This window comes from Staurois parvus, unplaced genomic scaffold (assembly GCF_062004578.1).
Source record: "Staurois parvus isolate SC_StPar_1 unplaced genomic scaffold, SC_StPar_1.0 ptg000215l, whole genome shotgun sequence".
In the NCBI taxonomy this organism is placed as follows: domain Eukaryota; kingdom Metazoa; phylum Chordata; class Amphibia; order Anura; family Ranidae; genus Staurois; species Staurois parvus.
The window spans coordinates 316,963-342,910 of NW_028318011.1; the positions used below are offsets into that span (position 1 = coordinate 316,963).

Here is a 25,948-nt window from a genome sequence, read left to right on the forward strand (position 1 = left end):
AAATGATCTACCTCCCCAAATTCAATTATGTTTTTCGCATTTGGATACCTGGTACTTTCTTTTGGGGAGAATGACCATTGTGTGGGCTCCTTCCCCCCCGTTTGGCTAGGTCCACCCTCCAGTTGCTGGTGCGATGTGGAGGCTTGGTGCTACCCAATTTTCTGATCTATTATTGGTCAGCTGTCCTAATCACTGTAAGATGGTGGTTCACACATTCTCGGGCCAATGGTGTGGTTTGTCTTGAAGGGGTTATACTGGGTTCCCTTGCAGAACTGAATAATCTTGTATATAGAGGCACTAGGGCCTACGCCTCCCTTCCGATAGTTACCTGACCCCCAAGTGTGGGCATGTTATGGTATCAGACTGATTAAGGACATCATGCCTATGGGTACTTTGTTCTCATTTAGAGATCTCTCCTGCAAACACAAATTACCTGGGTGGATGTACTTTAGATATTACCAGTTGCGCCATGCTGCACAGGCAGAATTTCCAACCCCCCTTAGACTGAAGACTGACCCAATAGAGGACCTTCTTGCACAGGAGTCCTTTTCTAAACCTTTGTCCTCTCTTTATTTGACTCTTCTCATTGTGGACTTCCCCAAGATGGATAGGTTATGGGCGAAATGGCAGGAGGACATTCCAACCTTGGAATGGGAAACGTGGGAGGGATGTTTTGAGGATAGTTCTAAATTGGTTATTTCCTCTTGGGATAAATTGCTGCAGACTAAATTTTTGCATAGGGTATACTACATTCCTCAGATACTGCACAGAATATATCTAGAGAGGTCCGCCGGCTGTCCATGCTGTCATTCCGGGGAAGGCACCTACTTTCATATGTTTTGGATCTGTCCTAAAATGGAGCAGTTTTGGACGGAAGTGTTTACCTGTGTCAACACCCGGCTGTGGCTATCCCTTTCACTCTGTGAGCCCTGCTCCTCAATGGCTGATCGATTGCACTGACTTTACAAAATAAGTCAGTGCAATCGATCAGTCATAGAGGAGCAGGGCTCACAGCAAGGTCAGTGGCTATGCAACCAGTGAACAAGCAAAGCATCAACAAAATACCATATTCATTGTTCCGTCCAGGGTTGCCAAACCATATCGAACTGCCCAGGACAGCCTCTATTAATGTATGTCAACTTGTACATTGATAACACTGCATTAATGGACACCTCCCACTAGGCCACTGAGTGTGTGTGTGTGTGTGGGGGGGGGTCCGATGATGAAGTATCTCCTTCTTGGCATAATATAATAAATAGGAAATAAGCAATTTGGTGTGGCGAGGCCTCTTCATCATCTTGTATTCCCAACAATGCAAGCTCACGGGAGAGTGAAAGGGATAGCCGCAGCCGGGTGTTGACAATTTTGTATTTTTTTGCTCTCTGTCTTTAGATATTGTTGTCTCACTGTATTGCTTTGTACTGCTTGGTTGTTGCTGTTATTGTACTATGCCATTGTTCAATAAACTATCATCCTGGTTGTTAAAAAAATACATTAGGCAAATAGGTTGTGAATAAACATTTTTAATAAATTATGTATAGGAGCAGTTGCATAATTGAGACACAGATACAGAGATATTTACAAAGGGCTGAAAACAGACTTATGGTGAACCCAACCATGTAAACAGATAGCTTTACCAAGAGCAACCAGCATAAGCTTTAATTTTATCATTCATCCTGAAAAAGCCCATTCCTCAAAGTGCTATTTGCCTCTTTATATGGGATAATAAACATTCCCTCTGTCCACATCCCACAGTGCAATAAGCCTACATTCACACCTAAGCAAATGCATTCCTGGTTATTTTGAAGCATTTTTTAGCCATTTTACCGAAATATTACAGCTGTTTTTGCATGTGTATGAAGCTACAGGGGTTTGTTTCCTGGGTTGAGCAAATGGAGGAGAGCAGTTCTATAAGAGTAGAGCAGTTCTTCAGGTGTATAAATACAAATGAAAACGTGCATATCGAGCCCATAGAGCCTATTGAAGTCTATGGGATCAAAAATTCCTGAAATGTATTTTTATTTAGAGTTGTGAATAAAGCAACTGAGTGTACAAATGTTAACAGGGACAATGTAGTCAGGCATAGTAAGACATACAGGTGATCCCATTGAAGTCTGCAGCATCAAAAATGCTTGAATACAATATAATAAAATCTCATGTATTTTTTTTTAAATGTAGCACGTAAAGCAATTGAGTGTATAAGTGTTATCAGGGACAATTAGAAAGAATCAAATTCTATGCAGTCAGCATAGTAAGACAAAATCAGGTGTAGGGAAATGAGCAGAAAACATGCGCAAGTGTGAATGGGGGCTAATTGTTACCTGTGTAAGCAATCAGCAGGCCTAGCCATTGGCACACAGAAAGTGGACAATTTGGGTGTCTACTCTCTTAGAAAGCTATTAGTTTTCACAGTTGGGGGTTACATTCAAAATGTACTAAAACAGAAGCAAAGCAGGCTTATTATAGTTCTGACTGATATACAAATGCTTAATTTTTTAATTTACATATGTGTTTCATGATAAATAACAATGCACAAAGCAAGAGCTTACAACAACAGAGCTGATGAATAACACTGGTAGGAAAGATAAATATCCATTTTACCCTGAGTAACCAAACAGGTTATTAACAGAACACATTAAAATCTTAATGCTTTCCATGATAAACTCAACTCTTTTCTTTCCTCCTGGTTTTATACATGAACTCCAATATAATTTAAAGAAGAAAAAACATATGCCACAAAAGCAACGCCTATGTACAATTCCTTCATATTAATTGGAAATACAACTTATTAAAAATACATTCTGGCTGGTCTGTGTGTCAGCTTATTAAACATTACAGCAATTTTTCATTTGTGTTGGTTTTTTGGTGATGGCCCCGGAAAGATTAGTTACAGATCCTCTGTCATCTTCATTGTCACATCTTTTTCTCACTTCCCTAAGCAATGAAAGTTCGTAGAAAAAGTTTTAATGACATAGGTAAACCTAGAAAACACATACTCATAAAATATTCAATTTTTTGTGCCTTTATTGAAATGTAAACCTTGAAATTATTTCACAGTTATAGAAGGTCTGAGTAAGTGTTTTGAAATATTTAAGTTAAAATAATAATATAGGAATTCTGTATTCACAGTAAAAACAATTTCTTGAAGACCATTGAGGGACAAAAGAATTGAGATACTGTAGGATTATAATACCACCTAAAGGGGATTTGACATTGGCAAACCAAAAAAAATTGTAGTCCAGCCCAGGATAGCCCTTTCTTTACCTGGCATTGCCTCTGTCTGAAGCAAACCATACCAACAGCATGAACATAAACAAAGAGTGAAAGGACCTATGTCCCTCAAAGAATTCAGGATTTTACGGTGAGTACAAAACTTATATTTTTCCTTCTCATTATTTGAGGAACACAGAAAATAGGGTACTGTAGGACACCTAAAGCAGTCCATCAGAGGGGATGGTAACAGGGCCAACAAAACAAAAGTAGAAACAGCCTGCAGCCCAAGGGCCGTATGAAGAAGCAATGCCTGACTTAGACACTTGATGAGGCTGAGCCCCCTAGCTGATAGATCAAGGGACGAGGGTTCTGTATTTATATTGTGTCTGCCTGAACAACTAACCTCGCCAAGTGAGACTTATCAGGAAAGAGTCTGGAGCAGCAAAAACACAACAGCCTACAAAGGGTGTGTAGTGACTCATAAGCCAGCCAAAAACTCAGGCATTTGATCACTGCATAACTGAAATGGTCAGCTTAACCAAAAAGGAAGGATGCAGGGAAAGCACCCCACAATGGTAGGCAGGAAATTGGAGGCAGACAGTAACCCCAGGTGGGTAGTTTGGGAACAACAAGACAGACCTAAGGATAAAGCTCTTCTCTGGAGCACCAGAGAATACATCTCTGGTATGCAAGCAGTGCCTGCTGAAGAACAATCCTGCCTATAGCTGGTCTCAATCCATAGGTGTGGAAATGCTCCAGACCCACTCTCCCTCTTCTCCAGATCAATGGAATTGTTTGCATCCATGGAGTAAGGAACATTAATCTTATCAGTGCAGTGAAGAACACTGCCTGACTGAAGGCAAAACAAAGGTCAGGGCCTGAAAGACTTTCCTCAAGGAATTGTGGAAAAAAACAAGGAAAGAGGATCCAATCCCAGGTGGACAGGCCCTTCAAAGGCCAAGCGAATCATGTGCTCTTTGGATATGGCATCAGTGTCCTAGACCCTTAGTTAGAATGCTAAGCTCGACATTGGGACACAAGTTTAGGCACCTCTAATAAGCCAGTCACAGCTGAAGCTTAGGGCTCCAGACATCTGTTCCACGTGCTATATTACAAAGGGGTCTACACCAGCTGAGGAGATACATTTTTTGTGGCATCTAAGACATTCTACCATGGCCTGACAGATTAGGGTCACTGCCAACAAAGGACAGAGGGCAGAACCTGTCAGAACAAAAAAACTGGGATTTATGATGGGATTCAAGCTGCTAGTTAGTGAAATCCTTAAAGCTAAGCACACACTCTACAGGTTTAGTGGGGGGGTCACTGGCTAATCTACAGTGGGTAGAACTCACTGTTTAACAAATTTGCTTGCAGTTCGAACACACTTCCAAGCAAAAACCAGGGCCCATCAGGGTGCTTCCAGTCCACAGAGAGGTATATCTCGAATATTGGGTGTACTGGAAAAGTCTGTAGGGGCTTTGAGAGATCGAAGGCTGGAGACAACAGGCTGATCCTCCAAATGCCGTACAGTATGTAATGCATCAAAAAGGGCAAGAACAACCAGGAGACTGTGGCGCCATCAGAGATGGTCTGTAGGGACTGAGTGTGAGTCTGAGTCAGATATGGTTACTGAAACTGGTGGCCTGGCCTTTTCTAAGGCCTCAAGAAGGTTGGAGATTGATTAATTATGCAAGGGAAGGTGCAGGAGAGAGCTCTAAGCCTCTGTAATTAGTATTTGCAAGGAAATGGGTGAAATTTGTCAAAAAGTCTTGTCAAAAAGTCTTGTGTGACTGCAATAGAGGCCCTGATGACAGATGAGGGGCCTCACTTGATAGAGCTAAGAGCCTATGCTGAGGTAGACCCTATATCCATAGGGTCAATGGATTCCAGATATCAGTGCCCTCAGAAGGTAGAGAGTAAATGTCCTCAGAACTATTAAGAGAGTATGACCTTGGATCAACTCTGGCAGTGGGACTGTCCACTCTATGTCTAGATAACAACACATGGCGGGCTAAAGAAACGTTGATCTAGATAACTGCCATATAGAGACCAGCTCAGGCAGCATAGTAATGATTAATCTTTATTTAAGTCAACACAATAATAAATCAAACAAAGAAATGAAAGAAAAAAGGCTAGCAAAAATTGGTTAAAATTTCAAAGCAGAGCTGAAAAAAAGATGTCCATCCTCCTAGGACACTGACAAAAAAATAGGGTAAGTTAGGTAGAGGTGTTATGTAGGGATGGCCTTTTTTGTTTGCCAATCCTTCTGCAGGTGGTAGTATACTCAGACAGCATCAACTGAATTCCTGTGTCCTTCAATTGATGAAAAAAAAACTTTTAGATGACCCCTGATCATTATTTACCTTTTTTTTTTTTTTTTTTTTAAATAAAAGAGTGGTTCTAAAGACAAGACAATTTTACCTTAATGCACTCCCTGCCTTAAGGTAAAAAATGTCCCACTATTTGCCCTCCCCGTCCTCTGTCTCTAGGGACACATGCAGCCTGGCTCAGAAGTGTGCATGCACAAGGGCCCCCTCAGGACATAGCTTGCTGAGGGGGAACTCATAGATGAGGCAGAGCAGATATCCCCAAAGGGACCCCCATAAAAAGAGATAAGCAGCCACTCTGTGCAATGCTATTGCATCGAGCAGGTAAGTATAACATGTTTGTTATTTTAAGAAAAAACAGCACACCAGGCATGCATGTTGACATCACCAGAAAAAAAAGAGGACAACTAGAAAGCAGGTACAGCCTATATGCACATCCACATTACTTTGATCATTCCTAAGAAAACATTTTACTCCCTGTAAAGCATCCTCCTTATATAAAATATTTTTCCACTTCTTAGTGGGCCTGGATTATTTTGGTTATGAGTGCCTTACTTGTCCATGTTTGGGACAGGTAATTTGTCTATTTTCTTCACCAGAAGCTGGGATTATCCAACCCAGTCAACGGGTGAGCTGCGTTAACTTCAGAATCACTGTTGTAACAAATATCCTCTCTATTAATCATTAAAAAGCTATTGGTATTGTGGAAAATGTACTCCATCCTATGATCTCAATGGGTTTTCCACATCTATGCAGTGCTAAAACATAAGACAATGCCTGCATTTTAATTTTTTATTTACCATAGTCGGGTCCCATTGAATTACTTTATAATAATATGGAGGCAGATTGGTGTTTTTAATTTAAAACAACTATTATTTGACTGTTTTAACAGTGATCTGGTAACGAGCATTAACATTTCACCAGGACAAGGTTTGAACAACTTTGGAGCAGGTAAATTGTACACAAAATCCCACTCAATATTGCTGCATAGGACTTCAGTGCCTAATACTGGGCTGTAGCTCCATAAGGTGTAGACCACTTTTTCATTAAACAAACACTGACTTGATGCCGAAGGACTTGTGGGATGGTATCAGTATATTGGAAATTAACATACTTGCGACCCTCCTGCTATTGATATACCAATTTGTATGCCCAATCTGTCTCTCATCAGATGGAAATTTTGAGTTGATTACTAGTGGAACTGCTATAAGCATTTTTTATATGTATACATAAGAAGACCTACCGTGCAAGATGAAGTACAGCCTCTACGATGTTTGACCCCTCTTTGGCACTAGTTTCACAGAATAAAGCACCATAGGTCTGTATGGCAAAAAAAAGAAAAAAATCTGCTTAAGCCATTGTTAGGGCAGCACAGTGACTAGCAGATATAGTTATTCAATTACAAAAGCAGATAACTGCATCATGTACCCATAAAATGTAAAGTGGAGTTCCAGTCAAACTGTACAAAAATAAAATTCAGCAGCTACACAAGCTGTAGCTGCTGACTTTTAAAAACAGCCACTCACCTGTCCCTCAATCCTGCGGTGTCCTCTCCACAGCCTGTTTCACCTGCTGTCCTGTGTTCCCGGCGCTGGCATCTTCATTGTGGGCACCCATCTGTGACAGCTTGTGGCTTCACAGTTGGGTGCCCACTTTGCATGCGTGAGTAGCGCTGCGCTTCCTAAATGCTTCCGTAGTCTTCTGGGACCTGTCTCAGAAGACTATAGGGAAGGAGGACAATTTCCTATTCCAATCATCAATTTCAGGTACCCGCTCCCCAAAGGTGCCAATCCTTAACGGGGACCAGGGGACCAGTCCTTAAAGTGGAACTTCCCCTTTTGAGTGGAGCTCAGCTTTAAACTGTTTTACACCTGTATGCTGGAGCATGGTAAGTGTTAAGTGTTAAAATTAAAGCTATGGCAAATCTAAACAATTAAACTTCACCTGCGATGAAAGTCATCTGTGTCCATCTTCCTATAGACGTATACTAAGCTTGGCCCTCCCAATTGGTTATGAAGGAATGATATGGAATGTCAAGAATTGTATACAGTACAACATTAGATTCCTATATATCCAGATCAGTGCTTCAGTTATGCATGGTTTTCCACTGAAAGTATCCTCTGCTTATGTATTTTTCACAATTTGCTTAGTATAGAATATCCTTGTTTGTGAGAGGTTTACTTTAAGAATTTACAAAGTGTTACTAAATAAGTCTGTTGATATTGGGCACCAAAGAAAATGGAGCTTAGAAAAGAAAGAACCGCATCAGATCCATGGCAGCCCTTAATGCTTGATGTTAGGATATATGCTTTAGTGATTTAACACTTACAGTATAATTGTCTCCTATTGCTATACTTGACACATTATCCAGGGCCACATGATAGTTATGTACCCCATTCTGCCTAATCTCTTATACTGCTAAATAATAGGGATAAATGAACACTGTACATAACTGAAAACCTGGTGTAAAGTAAATCAAATTATTCTCCATGTGGCTGACATTTAGTAGCATATTATAACAAGATGATCTGGTTGGCAGCCCTGCAAAGGAATCAAACTTACTATTTGAAATCCAATGGTTCAATATCGACTGATAAATTAGAAAAATAAGTGTGTAATAAAGACTGTGCTATATTTCACTAAACGTCACAATTTTTTGCATCACTAATGGAATACTTTAGGATTATGATTGTGTCAGTGGGCAGTGACCACACATATTTAAATTGATTGGGCATCCATGGCTTTAGTACCATTCAGACTGTTCAGAATCCATGATAATTTTCCTCTGCAAATGCTAACCTTGCAGATCACAGTAAAGAGAAATGCCTCCTAAACATCTGCTTAAGTACTCTTTTCATACAGGTATTCATACTTCTCAACTTAATTATTTTATATGTTTAACTAATCTGTCAAGGACACAAGCCCACAGCAGCTAGCTAACCAAGGCAAGGTCCTTCACTGGGGTAGGAGAGAATGAGGGGGAGATCACATTAAGCAATTAAGACTGTAATGATACACTTGGGGAAGACTCCACTCTAGTATAGCTGGCTGTCCACACACAGGCAGATACAAATCTTACAGTACATGCAATCTGATGGACTCTAAGAGTTAGGGAGCGGTCTAGCAATTAACAAACACTTCTAGGATTCCTCAAGCTATCCTACAAGCTAGAACCATTGTGGGAATCACTCTTCCCATTGCCCATGCACACCCCCACACCACAGTTTGTCCACTGATGGATCTGCTAGGCAACCATACACACATACAGATCTCTGTCTGGCAGATATGCCCCAACAGCACCTCCTTGAGCTGCAATGACCAGGGGTGTACACATGTTGCAGCCACAGCAGGAGTTATATGCCCTGTCATGGTTGGTGGGTGTAGCACCTGCCAAGCATGAACCATTCAAGTGAATGAGGCCTCCTCACAACCTAACATAAACCCATGATTGCCGTGCAATGCAGGTGATTGAGAAATCGTAGTATGGCACTTAAAGGTTTAAATGAGATGTGAGGAGGTGACACTGTGCCTAGTGATCTTTGACTTCTCCCATGTTGTTAAAGTAGATCTCCACCTATTTAAGGTTGCCTACCACTGCTCTAGAGTGAAAAGGCTTTGTCCCCTGCTGGGCTAGTAGAATAAAAATTGGCTAGATCTTCCCTTTGATACTTTAGGTAGGTGACATCTCTCTATCTACAAAGATGGGGAAATTTTATTGGCACCTAGGTGTCACTTCTAGTCTAGAGCTTGCTCTGTCCTTTTCAAATTCATCTGTCTATGATAGATTTCTTGTTAAGGAAATACCACTGAAATAAACTACATCCACAGTCATAATATTTCTATAGGTCACGTCTCATCTCAGTTACTGGCAAAACTACCCTACCTTTGCATTTATGTTACATTAGGGGCTTACCATGGATAATTTTTCTCCGTAACTGGTTGGTACACATTTATGCCCTTGTTCAGACAGTGCCTGTCGGAGATCAGCTTTATTCCCTACCATTATAATAGGTATGCTGTCATTTGTTGCATCCTGCAAAACAAATGCAAATAACAAGTCAATCGTGACAGCAAATACTGTACATGAATTGCTTCTTTCTGGCAAACTTTAGAAAATCCTGAATGTTTATAATTATTGTATTGTATACTGTGCACCAGATGCTTTATAAAATGCATATTATCTTCAAATATTGTATGTTGGGAGATAATGCAAGGTATTTTGCATGCTAACTCTATATATTACAAATAGTCCATGAGATATGTAATCTATGTCTAACACTGTGAAACTTTCTATACTTTACAAAATAGCAATATGTTACTGAGGAAAATTGCCAAAGATTATGGGGTTATCGAACTAGGACATTTATAGTATACAACTACAAGTGAAAATGGCTGTCAGAGGCAGGCACTAAAGGAAGTTTATCATGTTAATTTATCTGTAGATTAAGGTGGTCGGATTTTCAGTAGATTAAACTGGAGATAAATGATTCTTGAGTGAATGCTGGCTATTTTAACGGGCTAAACATTGGCTGTGTTTGAGAGGAAGTGAGGTGGATGAAAAAATATGACTTCTGTACCTACTGTAAAATCTTTTTTTGAAGTCAATTGATGGACACTAGAATGTAAAAATTCTTACACATTCCGGTTATATGCTGCTGCATAAGAGATTTGGACACTGGCACACAGGATAAAAAATTTTAAATCCATCCCCCCTGTAACTCTGTCCCTAACTTGCTTCAGTTTCAGGAGGAATGGACCTTTATTGTCCATTGAGGGACACAGGAATGTAGAACGTTTGTCATTTAGACATTTGTGATGTCCAAAAGCCATCAAACTGAGGGGTGGGTAACAACCAGCAACAGATCTAAGATAGAACCAGGAGCCGCCTGCAACAACCAAAAGAACCAAAACCAAAATCTAAACCAGAAGAGGTTTCCTACAACAATGAGGAACTGATAGTGACCCAAAGTTTGTAACAGGGGATCGACCTACAACCAACACAAGAATCACTGCTAAAGGGAGTAACTTCCTTGAAGAATATTGAATCTGTACTCAGCAGAAACTATCAGCAAAATCAACCTAAAAAAGGTGGAGCATATAAGTATGCAAATTGAAAGAACATACCAACAACATAAACTTGTCAACAAGGGAAATCCTGGGAGGTTTTCCAGCCTCAAGAGATCCCTAAGGATTAACTAGATAAAAGGTTCACAAAGGGAGACCAGACAGACTAGAGAAAACAAATGTTTCAAGCCTTACACTGGGCATTAGGGGAAGAAAGGCTCCAAGAAAGAGTAACAATGACTAAGACCATGCAATCTCATATGAGATAATCAAAACAGTGAATTACCAGCAGAATACTCCAAGGAAATATCAAGGACCTTAGAAGTTGGAGACAACCCTAACGCAACCACTAGAGATGAGCGAATTATTCAAAAATTCGATTCGGCTGATTCGCCGAATTTGCGGAATAAATTCGATTCGATGCGAATTTATTCGCTGCGAATTTAACTTATTAAAAGGGTTTCTAGGCTTCAGAGAGCCTTTATATTAGTGCAGAACACTGTACCTTTAATTTAAATGCCCTTGGAGTCTGCTGGGGAAGAGAAATAATACTGTCAGTCAGTATGACATGCAGATGAGTGCCGTCGATCTTAGAATCACCGCACACTTCACTCATTTGGGCAGTCACGGGGCCAAAACCAGAGTGTGGAGCCACAGTGTGGCGGTGGAGGCAGCAGCAATGGGAGGCCATACAGCACCCTATGAAAAAATGGAACCCACCAGCAGTGTGAGGAGACCTGAAAGTGGCACATGGCAGAGTGTGGCGATGGAGACAGCAGCAATGGGAGGCCGTACAGGGACCCATGACACACTCTGGACCTGGCAGCAGCATGAGGAGGCGGTACAGGGGCCCGTGGCAGAGTGGCGAAGCGTAAGCAGCTTAAATTGAAGGCCATACAGAGGCCTATGTTAAAAAGTCCCCCCAGCAGCAGTGTGGGGAGACGACTATCAAGAGTCCAATGGCAGAGTGGCGGAGCAGAAGCAGCTTCAATTGAAGAAGAGGATGAGGATGAAGAAGAAGAAGAGGATGAGGATGAAGAAGAAGAAGAAGATGAGGAAGAAGAAGAAGAAGAAGAGGATGAGGATGAGGATGAAGAAGAAGAAGAGGATGAGGAAGAAGAAGAAGAAGAAGAAGAGGATGAGGATGAAGAAGAAGAGGATGAGGATGAAGAAGAAGAAGAAGAAGAAGATGATGATGAGGATGAAGAAGAAGAAGAAGAGGATGAGGGTGAAGAAGAAGAAGAAGAAGAAGAGGATGAGGATGAGGAAGAAGAAGCAGAAGAAGAAGAAGAAGAAGAAGAGGATGAGGATGAGGATGAAGAAGAAGAAGAAGAAGAGGATGAGGAAGAAGAAGACGAAGAAGAGGATGAGGATGAAGAAGAAGAGGAAGAAGAAGAGGATGAGGATGAAGAAGAAGAAGAAGAAGAAGAAGAAGAGGATGAGGATGAAGAAGAAGAAGAAGAAGATGAGGATGAAGAAGAAGAAGAAGAGGATGAGGATGAGGAAGAAGAAGAGGATGAGGATGAAGAAGAAGAAGAAGAGGATGAGGATGAGGATGAAGAAGAAGAAGAAGAAGAAGAAGAAGATGGGGATGAAGAAGAAGAAGAAGAAGAGGATGATGAAGAAGAAGAAGAAGAAGAAGAAGAAGAAGAGGATGAGGATGAAGAAGAGGATGAGGATGAAGAAGAAGAAGAAGAAGAAGATGAGGATGAAGAAGAAGAAGAAGAGGATGAGGATGAGGATGAAGAAGAAGAAGAGGATGAGGATGAAGAAGAAGAAGAGGATGAGGATGAGGAAGAAGAAGAAGAGGATGAGGATGAGGAGGAAGAAGAAGAAGAAGATGAGGATGAAGAAGAAGAAGAAGAGGATGAGGATGAAGAAGAGGATGAGGATGAAGAAGAAGAAGAAGAGGATGAGGAGGAAGAAGGAGAAGAAGAAGAAGAGGATGAAGAAGAAGAAGAAGAAGAGGATGAGGATGAAGAAGAAGAAGAAGATGAGGATGAAGAAGAAGAGGATGAGGATGAGGATGAAGAAGAAGAAGAAGATGAGGATGAAGAAGAAGAGGATGAGGATGAGGAAGAAGAAGAAGAAGAGGATGAGGATGAGGATGAAGAAGAGGATGAGGATGAAGAAGAAGATGAGGATGTAGAAGAAGAAGAAGAGGATGAGGATGAAGAAGAAGAGGATGAGGATGAGGAAGAAGAAGAAGAAGAAGAGGATGAGGATGAAGAAGAAGAAGAGGATGAGGATGAAGAAGAAGATGAAGAGGATGAAGAAGAAGAAGAGGATGAGGATGAAGAAGAAGAAGAAGAAGAAGAAGAGGATGAGGATGAAGAAGAAGAAGAGGATGAGGATGAGGATGAAGAAGAAGAAAAAGAAGAAGAAGAGGATGAGGATGAAGAAGAAGAAGAAGATGAGGATGATGAAGAAGAAGATGAGGATGAAGAAGAAGAAGAGGATGAGGATGAGGATGAAGAAGAAGAGGATGAGGAGGAAGAAGAAGAAGAAGAAGAAGAGGATGAGGATGAAGAAGAAGAAGAAGAAGAGGATGAGGATGAAGAAGAAGAAGATGATGAGGATTAAGAAGAAGAGGATGAGGATGAGGATGAAGAAGAAGAAGAAGAAGAAGAGGATGAGGAAGAAGAAGAAGAAGAGGATGAGGATGAAGAAGAAGAAGAGGATGAGGAGGAGGAAGAAGAAGAAGAAGAAGAAGAGGGTGAGGATGAAGAAGAAGAAGAAGAAGAAGAGGATGAGGATGAGGAAGAAGAAGAAGATGAGGATGAAGAAGAAGAAGAGGATGAGGATGAAGAAGAAGAAGAAGAAGAAGAAGAAGAAGAGGATGAGGAAGAAGAAGAAGAAGAGGATGAGGATGAAGAAGAAGAAGAAGAAGAGGATGAGGATGAAGAAGAAGAAGAAGAAGAAGAAGAAGATGAGGATGAAGAAGAAGAAGAAGAAGATGAGGATGAAGAAGAAGAAGAAGAGGATGAGGATGAGGAAGAAGAAGAAGAAGAGGATGAGGATGAAGAAGAAGAAGAGAAGAAGTAGAAGAGGATGAGGATGAAGAAGAAGATGAGGATGAAGAAGAAGAAGAAGAAGATGAGGATGAAGAAGAAGAAGAAGAAGAAGAGGATGAGGATGAGGAAGAAGAAGAAGAAGAAGAAGAAGAAGAAGAGGATGAGGATGAAGAAGAAGAAGAGGATGAGGATGAAGAAGAAGAAGAAGAAGAAGAAGAGGATGAGGATGAAGAAGAAGAAGAAGAGGATGAGGATGAGGAAGAAGAAGAGGATGAGGATGAAGAAGAAGAAGAAGAGGATGAGGATGAAGAAGATGAGGATGAAGAAGAAGAAGAAGAGGATGAGGATGAAGAAGAAGAAGAGGATGAGGATGAGGAAGAAGAAGAAGAAGAAGAAGAGGATGAGGATGATGAAGAAGAAGAGGATGAGGATGAAGAAGAGGATGAGGATGAAGAAGAAGAAGAGGATGATGGTGAGGAAGAAGAAGAGGATGAGGATGATGATGAAGAAGAAGAAGAGGATGAGGATGAAGAAGAGGATGAGGATGAAGAAGAAGAAGAGGATGATGGTGAGGAAGAAGAAGAAGAGGATGAGGATGATGAAGAAGAAGAACCTTGATGACGTCGGTGTGACGAAACCGGTTGGGCGTAGCCTATTTGATGTGAATGTTAGAGAGCCTTGCTGGTCTGTGCTGTATGGGAGAGATCTGCAGTGAGCGTTAACTGTATCTCAACCCTTTTTTGCGATTGAAGCTGGTGTCTGTTGGACACCTTGTTTGTGAGTTTCCTTATACCTTTTTTATTAAAGAGATAAATGAAAAAAACGTATTGCACCATTATGTTCTCTTTTTTGTCCCTGAGTGTACTGCATGCTCTCATGGAGGTATGAGACAGAGTGGAGAAGTTCATCATAAGAGCTTGGGCTGCAAAGTTGTTTGGCTGTGATTATTATCTGGAAGTATCTGAAACATCACCATATCTATTTGGACATCGGGTTCATTGCTCCCAGAGCACAAGCGCTGTTGCTGGTTTATAATCTGACCAGCCATTAGCTCTGGTGAGTTCATTTAATCTCCTTTGGTGGTGGATTTCTCACAATTGGTTCAAGTCACTGAAGATATATATATTTTTTTGGACACTAATTTATGTTTGGACACTCTAATTTATTTAAAACACTAATGTTTTTTGAGATTAGAATGATACTTGATTAAAGACAGGTGCATGAAAGATATTTTCATATTTCAACCCCTAGAGGCTGCGAATCAGCCATAGTTGGAGGGTCTTACTATAAATAATTAGAATGCATAAGGTGCCACAATCTCCAGCTATCTCCCACGGGCAGTGTCCTCAACAGGGTTGCAGCATGAGTTGCCTGCTGACAATACTAGGAACACCAAACCCTCCACTGGTGGTCTCTTCCTTCCATGCAAGAGCACACCTAAGTGCACAAATCTCTATATCCCGAATGGGGACTACAGGATGTAGAGCACATGAAGACAAAGTGGTGACTCTAAAGGGAACCGTGCATTAAGATTAACATTCTTATCATCATGCAACTAGGTCCAATCTGAGGCAAAACATCAAGTACTCACAAACCTGGGCAGCTGGCGCTAATGACAGCTTCAGGTGGACAGAGGTGATTGAGTCTCTATAGCAGTGGAATTGAACCAGAGATAAGAGGTTCACTTTGTGCTTCAGGAGCAGTGGGATTTTGCTTCCTCTAGGCTGAATATCAGGAAAGAGAGTGTGGAGTACCATAGAGGTATCATGAGCATCCAAAGTCCAGGGGGCCCAATCTCCTGAGAACCACCTGTTTGTACGAACAGTCCGCTCACTTGTAGAAGTTGGGGGGCATCTTTATGACAAAAGTTTGTTTGTTGACCTTTGGCTTCTGGACCAAAGGTCTGAGCAGTGCTGCATGGACAGAGCTGATACTTAATGTACAATCCACATGTAATGGCACGTCTAAGGAAGAGGATGAACTCAAAATAAAAATGAGATTGAAAAGGGCGTTAAAGCAAAAATGTCATTTGTATTGACATACTAAATTTTTCTCAAAATATATTGTATAAAAGAAAAATGTAATCATATTGGACTATGTGTACAGGTGTTCCCAAACATTAGAAACATCTCCAGATTTTAAGATATGGGAGAATATATTGATAAAATGCAGTAAGGGATTGATGGAACTGTTGATACAACATCTTAAGGATACCAAATTGTGTGATATATAGACGTGTAGAATGAAATACATTTGTTATGTTTCATTTCATTTTGTATTGTTTCGTTAAGTTACAAATTTAGTTTCAGATACATTTGAATTTCCGAATAAGGAAAATTTCAACTGAATTTCAATCTGGATTGAAACAAACCACACATGTCTAGTAATATAGAAATCATGCAGTTATACAGTCATGGCCGAAATTGTTGGCACCCTTGATATTTCTCCAGGAAATCATGTATTTCTCACGAAACGTATTGCATTAACACATGTTTTGCTATACACATGTTTATTCCCTTTGTGTGTATTGGGACAAAACAAAAAAAGGGAGGAAAGAAAGCAAATTCGACATAATGTCACACAAACCTCCAAAAATGGGCTGGACAAAAGTATTGGCACCCTTTCACAACTGCGGATAAATAAGAATGTTACAAGCATGTGATGCTCCTGTAAACTCACCTGGGGCAAGTAACAGGTGTGGGCAATATAGAAATCACACCTGAAAGCAGATAAAAAGGAGAGACGTTCACTTAACCTTTGCATTGTGTGTCTGTCTGTGCCACACTAAGCATGGACAACAGAAAGAGGAGACGAGAACTGTCTGAGGACCTGAGAACCAAAATTGTGGCAAAATATCAACAATCTCAAGGTTACAAGTCCATCTCCAGAGAACTAGATTTGCCTTTGTCCACAGTGCGCAACATTATCAAGAAGTTTGCAACCCATGGCACTGTAGCTAATCTCCCTGGTCGTGGACGGATGAGGAAAATTGATGAAAGATTGCAACGCAGAATAGTCCGGATGGTGGATAAGCAGCCCCAAACATGTTCCAAAGACATTCAAGCTGTCCTGCAGGCTCAGGGAGCATCAGTGTCAGCGCGAACTATCCGTCGACATTTAAATGAAATGAAACGCTATGGCAGGAGACCCAGGAGGACCCCACTGCTGACACAGAGACATAAAAAAGCAAGACTACAGTTTGCCAAAATGTACTTGAGTAAGCCAAAAGCCTTCTGGGAAAACGTCTTGTGGACAGATGAGACCAAGATAGAGCTTTTCGGTAAAGCACATCATTCTACTGTTTACCGAAAACGGAATGAGGCCTACAAAGAACAAAACACAGTACCTACGGTAAAATATGGTGGAGGTTCAATGATGTTTTGGGGTTGTTTTGCTGCCTCTGGCACTGGGTGCCTTGACTGTGTGCAAGGCATCATGAAATCTGAGGATTACCAAAGGATTTTGGGTCGCACTGTAGGGCCCAGTGTCAGAAAGCTGGGTTTGCGTCCAAGATCCTGGGTCTTCCAGCAGGACAATGACCCCAAACATACGTCAAAAAGCACTCAGAAATGGATGGCAAAGAAGCGCTGGAGAGTTCTGAAGTGGCCAGCAATGAGCCCAGATCTAAATCCCATTGAACACCTGTGGAGAGATCTTAAAATTGCTGTTGGGAAAAGGTGTCCTTCCAATAAGAGAGACCTGGAGCTGTTTGCAAAGGAAGAGTGGTCCAAAATTCCGGGTGAGAGGTGTCAGAAGCTTATTGATGGTTATAGGAAGCGACTGATTTCAGTTATGTTTTCCAAAGGGTGTGCAACCAAATATTAAGTTAAGGGTGCCAATACTTTTGTCCAGCCCATTTTTGGGGTTTTGTGTGACATTATGTCATATTTGCTTTTCTGCCTCTGTTTTATATTTGTTCCAATACATACAAAGGGAATAAACATGTGTATAGCAAAACATGTGTTAATGCAATACCTTTTTTGTGTGAAATACTTGATTTTCAGGAAAAATATCAAGGGTGCCAACAATTTCGGCCATGACTGTATATGCAATACGGAGGTTTATATGACCTACCAACATTATATGATAGGAGGGTAGAACTGAATGATTTTTTGGAAAAAATCCATAAAGAAATTATTGCGAGCAGAGTATATCTGGGGAAGACAAACTGGCTTTCAACCAAGGGTATGTCTATAGATGGCAAAATATTCAATGCACATGAATGGGCAAGGGACGTGTATAAAAAAATAGTATGCAAACAGAAAAAAAGAGTACAGAATCTGACTCCCCACTTTCTTCTTCATTTTCACAGAAAAATCATGAAATAAGCAAATTTCAATATGATAATGAAAGGTGGAAATCATGTAAGAGGGCGCTAAATGATGTGGGTATATAGACACTAATGCTACAAAACATAGACCACAATCACCCAGTGGTGGGTGATGTCATACACAGGCACTTACACTCATGCAGCACACTGTACAAGAAGGAGATAATGATGCACAGCGAATGGATGGATTATCCACCTCAGCTACCATGAGTCAAATAATGAGCAAAACAGAGGCATTGTATCAAACGCAGGAACAATTCCAAAAATCATGAGCACAAATTCTGGATAGGTATTTCTAGGAGAAAATCGGAAGGTGGGGAGCAGAGACTGTTATGTAATTCAGGAGTCACAGCCCAATACAAGTTATCATTAGCCTCATACCCGATGCTCTGACAACAGCAGAAGAAATGATTTTGAGGCCAGGCCTACATTTTTGTCCAACTAAACCCATAGACAAATCTGAACTTATAAAAGACCTATACATGTTCACACAAAAACATACTTTCAAATTTATGTTCGATGATGAACGTCGTTGAGCTCATGCAGATAAAAAAATTAATGATTATTGGAAAGACTTTACAATATCAGATTTCAGAGTGTTACTAAATCTTTTGCAATTACTTGAAGAGAATGCTCAATAAGAGGAGTGAGCGGACACCACTACATCCCAGGAATCACTGGGGTGCCATGATGTCACTCTCATCTGAAAATTTAAGCCCAAGTCTAGGGCATTACCCTACCTTCACTTAAACCAAAATGTTTGGGTATGCCTAACACAAACAATTAAAGAGATAAAAAACTAGCTAAAGAAAAAGAGAGGACAACCTAACGAGGGAACAAAGTGATGCCCTGTGCCGTGAAGGATGTAGTTACCAAACCATCAAATAAAGGTGGTAACACAGTCTTGATGACTAATGAGCAATATGATACAATGTGTTTAAAGATCTTGAAAAACAAAAAAATGTATAGACCCATTTCCCCACTATCTGAGAAAAAACTTACCAGTTAATATAAAAATATTCTCCAAGAGGCCTACTCAGGGGCCCTCATTGATAATGATACCTATGATTACCTCAATAATCTGCACAATCAACAACTTCTCTAACAAAAACTCTCAAAAGTATAGATCAACCACCAGGCCACCCTATTGTATCTGGGATTGAATCACTATCAAAAAGAGGTTGGTAATTTGTTGTTTTTTTCTTGACTTCCCCCATGTCAGAAAGTTACCCTCTTATGTAAAAGACAACTTGATCTGTTAAAAATGTTAGAGGGCATTTATGTTTCCACCCGCAGTCTATTGGTACCCATAGATATAGATAAAATACTCAAAAATTCCACATGAACAAGGCATTTCAGTAGTGTAAATATCCTTGCAAGAACACGACAAAAAATTTCAACTTGGCTATTCAACAGATTTTTGATACAGTTATAACATTTTATCCTTACTAGGAATTATTTGGGATTTCTGAACACCCACCACCTCCAGGTGAAAGGTATTGCTATGGGCATCTGTTTCATGCCCTCCTATGTGACCTTGTACTTGGGAGGGTGGGAAAGATATATTTTTTGATGCAAGGCCTCGTCTCTGCACCTGTGCCATATTTTATGTTGACACAGGTACATAGATGATGTCTTTGCTGTGCCGACACGGACATCACAAGATCTGCAAGAGTTTATGCATGCTTTGGACAGTAACACATTCAACCTTAAATTTACCATGCACTGTGACACAGGTAAAATATAATTCTTAGATGCAGAAATATATGTCTAGGAGGATGGCTTCATGGCTACAACCATACATGATGCAACAGGAAGAGGATTAAGCACAAGATCATATGAAACGCGTTACCAGGTCCTGTATTCATGTCCTGGTGTTTTGTGTGTCCTATGGATCAATATACACTATATTCATCAATCCTCCAGTATGCGGCTAATCCTTCTTCCTGTTGCATCATGTGTAGTGACGAGACAGAGCCTGCACCTATCGTGGATTGATCTGGATTGTTTGCCTGAGCGGTATACCTTTGTTCTTTGGCTACAACCATATATATAGGAAGTCGAACGCCGGCGATATGATTCTACGTGCACATAGTTCACACCTGAAGCTACTGGTCTATAGCATCCCATATGGACAGTACATCCAATTATGCCGTAATTGTAAAGAAGATGATGAGTTCAGATACCAGGCAAAGCTACTCCCACAAGATTATTGAGGAGTAGATATAGCAAATCAATCCTGAAAAATTTGGTGATTTGATTTGGCCTTGCTGAAAGATTGGTCAAAAAAGTGAAAATTGCAGTTTAATGTTCCTAAATGTAAACATAGGGAAAAAGAATCCCTTGAGAGAGTACAACATTGGGGCTACAGTGTTGGCCAACACTTCAGAGGCAAAGGACTTACTTTTTCAGATGATTGCAAAATGAGCAAACGGTGTGGCCAGACAGTGGGAAAAGCAAATAGAATTCTAGGATGCATCACTTGAGGGGTCACCAGCAGGAGGACGTAGGTCCTGATTCCCCTCTATAAATCTTTAGTTAGACCTCATTTAGAATACTGTGTCCAGTTCTGGAAACCTCACTTACAAAAAGATATTAATAAGACAGAACGAGTCCAGAGATGGGTAACAAAAATGGTGAAAGGTCTGGGGGATAAAACATATCAAGAGTGACTTTGGGAACTTAACATGTACAGTCTGGAGGAAAGAAGGGAAAGGGGAGATGTGATTAAAACCTTTAAATACATCAAGGGGTGAATAAGATTCAGGAGGGCAGAATTTGAAACCCGAAACCCAAATCAAGAACACAGGGACATGAACTTAAACTAAGTGGAGGAAAGTTCAAAACTAATCTCAAATTAGACAAATAGATAAAATCTCTAATTTTACTGAAAGAGTAGTTGATGCTTGGAATAAACGTCCAGCAGAGGTAGCGAGCCAGTCAACAGTAAATAGCTTCAAACATGCTTGGAATAAGCATAGACAAAAATGTTAACAAAAAAAAATAAAAACAAAAAAACACACCCATGAAATCTTTACCATGCACTTCTAAATGGCATCATAAACAAAACACAGTAAATCTAATCACCAAATTTGTTGAGCAACATGGGCAGATCCACAGTATAATGCAGAAATATTTGGTGGTGCGGTTGTGGGATAACCAGAGGAGCAGTTAGAATGATGTGGAATGTGAGGACTGCAAATAATATATGGATTGCCAATCTGGTAAAATGAGGTTTGTTTGATAGGTGGTATGTGTGGATGTGGGCGTGGAAGGCAGACTGTGGATATTAGAATTTGGTGTATGCGTAAGTGTATGCGTGTATGGGAATGGACGGGTGTACATGCGCAGTGGTGTATTTAGGTTTTGTGTTACCTTAGGCAACACAAAAACTGTGCGCCCCCATCTTCCCCAGTGAGAGAGAGAGGGCATGTTGACAGTAGCAACTAGGGTGCAAAGGGTGGTAACAATGAAGAAGGGGGGTATACAGTGTGTTATGGGGGAGCCATAGCTGTGTGATGGGTGTAAGCAGGAACTGTGGAGTGTGATGGGTGGTGAGCGGTGCAGGAGGGTTTATATGATTGGTATATGCAAAGTATAGTAGGGTGAGATCTATGAGATGTGCTGGCAGGGTATGTTGGCGTGTGATGGGTGTAATGGGGCGTGTTGGGTGATGCCAGATCTCTGCAGGGAGTTGATGGGTGTATGCAGGGTTTGGTGGGATGTAAATTCCCTCCGACTCACACACTGAACCCCCCAGAGTGATCTCCCTCCCCCCCACAGAGACTGTCCCCATATACACTGATCCCCCACTTACAGACTGCCTCCAGGGGTGGACTGACAACTCATGGGGCCCCCGGGCAATAGGGGATCATGGGGCCCCTGTGTCCTTGCCCACACTCAAAGCACACCCAAAAAAGCCTATAAAAAAGTATCAGGGGCATTTCATGGGGCCCCCTACTGACCCTGGGCCCTTGGGCAGTGCCCGAGTTTTCAAATGGTCAGTCCGCCCCTGACTGCCTCCATATACACTGATTCCCCCCCTACCATAGACTGCCTCCATATACACTGATTTCCCCCCCAACAGACTGCCCCCATATACACTGACCCCCCCCCCACAGACTGCCCCCATATACACTGATCCCCCCCACAGACTTCCCCCATATACACTGATCCCCCCACAGACTGACCTCATATACACTGATCCCCCCACAGACTGCCCCCATATACACTGATCCCCCCACAGACTACCCCCATATACACTAATCAATTCTCACAGAGACTGCCCCCATATACACTGATCCCCCCTTACAGACTGCCTCCATATACACTGATTGCCCCCCATAGACTGCCTCTATATACACTGATTGCCCCCCCAACAGATTGCCCCCACATACACTGATTGCCCACCCCCAACAGACTGCCCCCATATACACTGATTCCCCCCCCCCACAAACTTCCCCCATATACACTGATCCCCCCACTGACTGCCCCCATATACACTAATCCCTCCTCACAGACTGTCCCCATATACCCTGACCCCCCCTCAACAGACTGCCCCCATATACACTAATCCTCCCACAGACTGCCCACATATACATTGATCCCCCAAACACAGACTACCCCCATATACACTGATCCCCCAAACACAGACTACCCCCATATACATTGATTCCCACCCCAACACAGACTACCCCCATATACACTGATCCCCCTCCCAACAGACTGCCCCCATATACACTGATTTCTCCCCAACAGCCTGCCCCCATATACGCGGATTTCCCCCACAGCCTACCCCCATATACATGGATTCCCCCCCTCCCTCTATATACAATGATTTACACACACACCCCTCATACACATTGATTCCCCCAGACTGATCCTGATGGTTCCCAGCACTTCTAACTAAGCTCCTGGCTGATAGGAACACCAACAATACAGTATGACAGTGATCATCATACATTTCCAGCCTAATCTCTGTGTTTAGCTTCTCCCCATCCTCACCTCACCTGCAGACTTCCCACTGCTCCAGCAGCCGTGCCATGTCTGCAGGACTGTACTCTGGATGTCCTTCTCTTGGGCGGCGGCTGGTACACTGGGAAGGCTCACCGCACTGACACACCAAGCCCAACATGTCTCCATCTTCACGTGTGTCCTTTCTTCCAGTTGGCGGTGCTGCCTCATGAAAAATGCCGCCCTAGGCAAACACCTTGTTTGCCTTGCAGAAAATACATCCCTGTATATGCGTATGCATGCAAATGCATGTCTACGGATGGTAAACTGGTGTATGTGCATGTGGTGTGGTTATTGTCTGGGTAAGGATGAGAGGGTACATATCAAGATGGATGCACATGTGAATATTGCATGTGTATGTATGTAGAAGTGGGAGTGTGTTGTAAGTCTGTGGAAGCTGGGATGCATGTTTAGGTGTGAATTTAATCCCCTTAATTCTTTTCATTCTCTATTTTAAAGTAAATGGAAACATGTTATTTGTGACAGCTCAGTTGACGTAACATTGTGTATCTTCCTGTTCTCTTAATGCATGATTGAAGAAATATATTTTCATTGGTATCATACTTTTTGTGGCCTCTGTCTATACCTGTCAACAAACTCCTATCATATAGGTCTTTTTAACATTCATTGATAATTCAGTTAGTTGGTGCTTATGGTGTTTACCTCCTAACCCCCGTTTTTATTTCTTCCCCTAGCTGCTCCTGTGGGGTGTCCCTGTGCTTGTCCCCCAGTGGCTTTGTTGGTACAGCCCACACTTTTTAGTGGAATTTTAGTGACAGAAGACTTGAATCCAGTGAGTAAAATGGTTACACAGCAAACAGCTATGGTGTTTAAATAATGTATAAATGCTGCACATAAGTATTTATTTATTTATTTTCTCTATGATTACTTAGATTGTACATTTCCTGAAATCCTGCTGAGGAAGTGGGTAAGACCTGCAAAATGCATCGACGTGGATGGGGACCCCATGCTTTTTTTTCTATGATTGCTTCAAACTGGTCAAATTTAACTATGTATTGGTTAAGTCCCCAAAGTAAGTATATCTTTTACTCTACTAGTAGCTTCTCTGTTAATGTGAATAAATGAAGCATCCACATTGGGTATTTTGACTGAATTGAAAAAAAATAGAAGTGAGTAAAATATAGTTAGGCATTTTCTCATTAGAGAAGAGAAAACAGGTGTCCAACCTCCTAGGACACTAACAAAATAAATTACAGTTAGGGGTGGGGTGACATGAGGGATTTCTTTTCCTGTCTGATAGTGTCCAAAGCTCCTGGAGGTAGCAGCATATAAAACATAAGCTTAAGAATTTCAACATTCCTGTGACCCTCAATAAATGATAAAGAAATAGTGAATTGCAGGACATAGAAAGGGACATGACTTAAAAATGCAGGCATGCTATTAGACAGTAAAGTCTTCTCAGTACAGAGCTGAGAAGACTCTACATATATACGACAATGTTTTTTAAAGTGTAACATACCAAACGTAAAACTTTTTTTTTCATAGCTCTTACTATAAATGTACGCTTCTTTAGATTACCTCAATCATATCTATCCATTCCCTCACATTCAAAAAGCTCTTCTCACAAGTCACATCGTACAAAAGGAGAACTCCGTCAGCCCTTCTAAAATAAGACTTTGCAATGCTCCTAAATCTAGAACACAAAATATAAACACATCAGTTAACTTTGTACTTCCCTTCGTTCATTCTTAAGTATTTCCTTTTATTCATTGATAGAAAATTGTTTTTATAAAAACTACTGTTGGATTTCCCTGGCACATCACTGAGCTAACACATATTTCCTAACTTACTTTTGGGTATGCACATTAGATGACTACTACAAGTGAAATCATTTCATCATATGTATGGCATGATCTTTGCTAACATCTATGCTGAGTATGGTCAGGTATAGTAAGGGGGTGGATTTGTCGGTTTCTGACTTTAGGTCATACTGTTTAGACATTCTGTATACAGTATCTATTATAATGATTCAAGTATGATCACAAAGGACAAAAGGTCAGATTGCATACCTTTCCTGACCTGCTGTATCCCAAAGCTGCAATAATGTTGGCTCTCCATCTACTATGAGGGTCTTCATTTGAAAATCCACTCCTTTTTCCAATACAAAAATAGCTGTGGTTAATTTCTACTTATACAACAATAGTACAATTTATAATAGTTTCCCTTAAATCATAACAGTTCTAAAATAATTAACTTAAGATATTATATAATATAGTCAGTAAAATATCGGAAGAGCCAGGTAGACTGTTGTAAATCTAAAAAGATTTATAAATGTAAAACATGAATATTTATGAGCTCTGATAGATAAAGGATAAACCATGTGAAGGCTGCAGATAACAAATATTTTAACATTTAGGAAGGAATTAAAAATAACTACGGCAAATGAAAGGGATAAATGAAAAACAGGTTTTATTCAAAGTATAACATCCAACCACCAGTTTATAAACAATCCAGCTTGAAAATAGTTGGATGTTAACTACAGTAATCCATAATGCCACCATCACCTTTTTGATACTCTACAGATCATAGCCTTGAAATATCTCTCAATGTTCTTTAGTTTTAATATAACAATGGAAATACATCAAGGTTTTGACATACCCAAAGTAGCACTTGTGTTGCCTCGAAATTCATTTTTACAAAGTCTCATGAGAAAACTAGACTTTCCAACAGCAGCGTCTCCAGCAAGGACTATCTTGTATGCTTTCTCTGTGCTCGGAAACTTGCTTAGTCGGTCCTCTGCATCTACCTAAAAAAATTACCTTTTTATTATGTCAGAATTATTTTCTAATATAACCAAATACCAAAAAAATAGAATAAATCAGACAGAATTAGGTGGGGAGGGGGTGCAACAGGCTCAGCTCTGTTGATTTTCTATAGGAGGAATTAAAGAACACACCTCCCCTTTGTATGTTTTTTGGTTCAGTGACAAATATATCACAGTGGGCCCAATGGATTTAAAAACAGAG

At 40.9% G+C, this 25,948-nt stretch overlaps 1 protein-coding gene across 1 annotated transcript in view; it reads right to left on the reverse strand.

Moving 5' to 3' along the window:
- Positions 1–1,505: 1,505 nt before the first annotated feature.
- Positions 1,506–25,948, reverse strand: part of RASEF (RAS and EF-hand domain containing) — a 155,088-nt gene continuing 130,645 nt past the window's right edge. Inside the window, exons 12-17 of the mRNA XM_089679008.1 lie at positions 25,581–25,728; positions 24,992–25,073; positions 24,501–24,615; positions 9,454–9,573; positions 6,784–6,860; positions 1,506–2,934 (exon numbers count right to left, since the gene is read on the reverse strand). Coding sequence (XP_089535134.1) covers positions 2,826–2,934; positions 6,784–6,860; positions 9,454–9,573; positions 24,501–24,615; positions 24,992–25,073; positions 25,581–25,728 — 651 coding nt within the window. The 3' untranslated portion in view covers positions 1,506–2,825. The remainder of the gene's footprint in view (positions 2,935–6,783; positions 6,861–9,453; positions 9,574–24,500; positions 24,616–24,991; positions 25,074–25,580; positions 25,729–25,948) is intronic.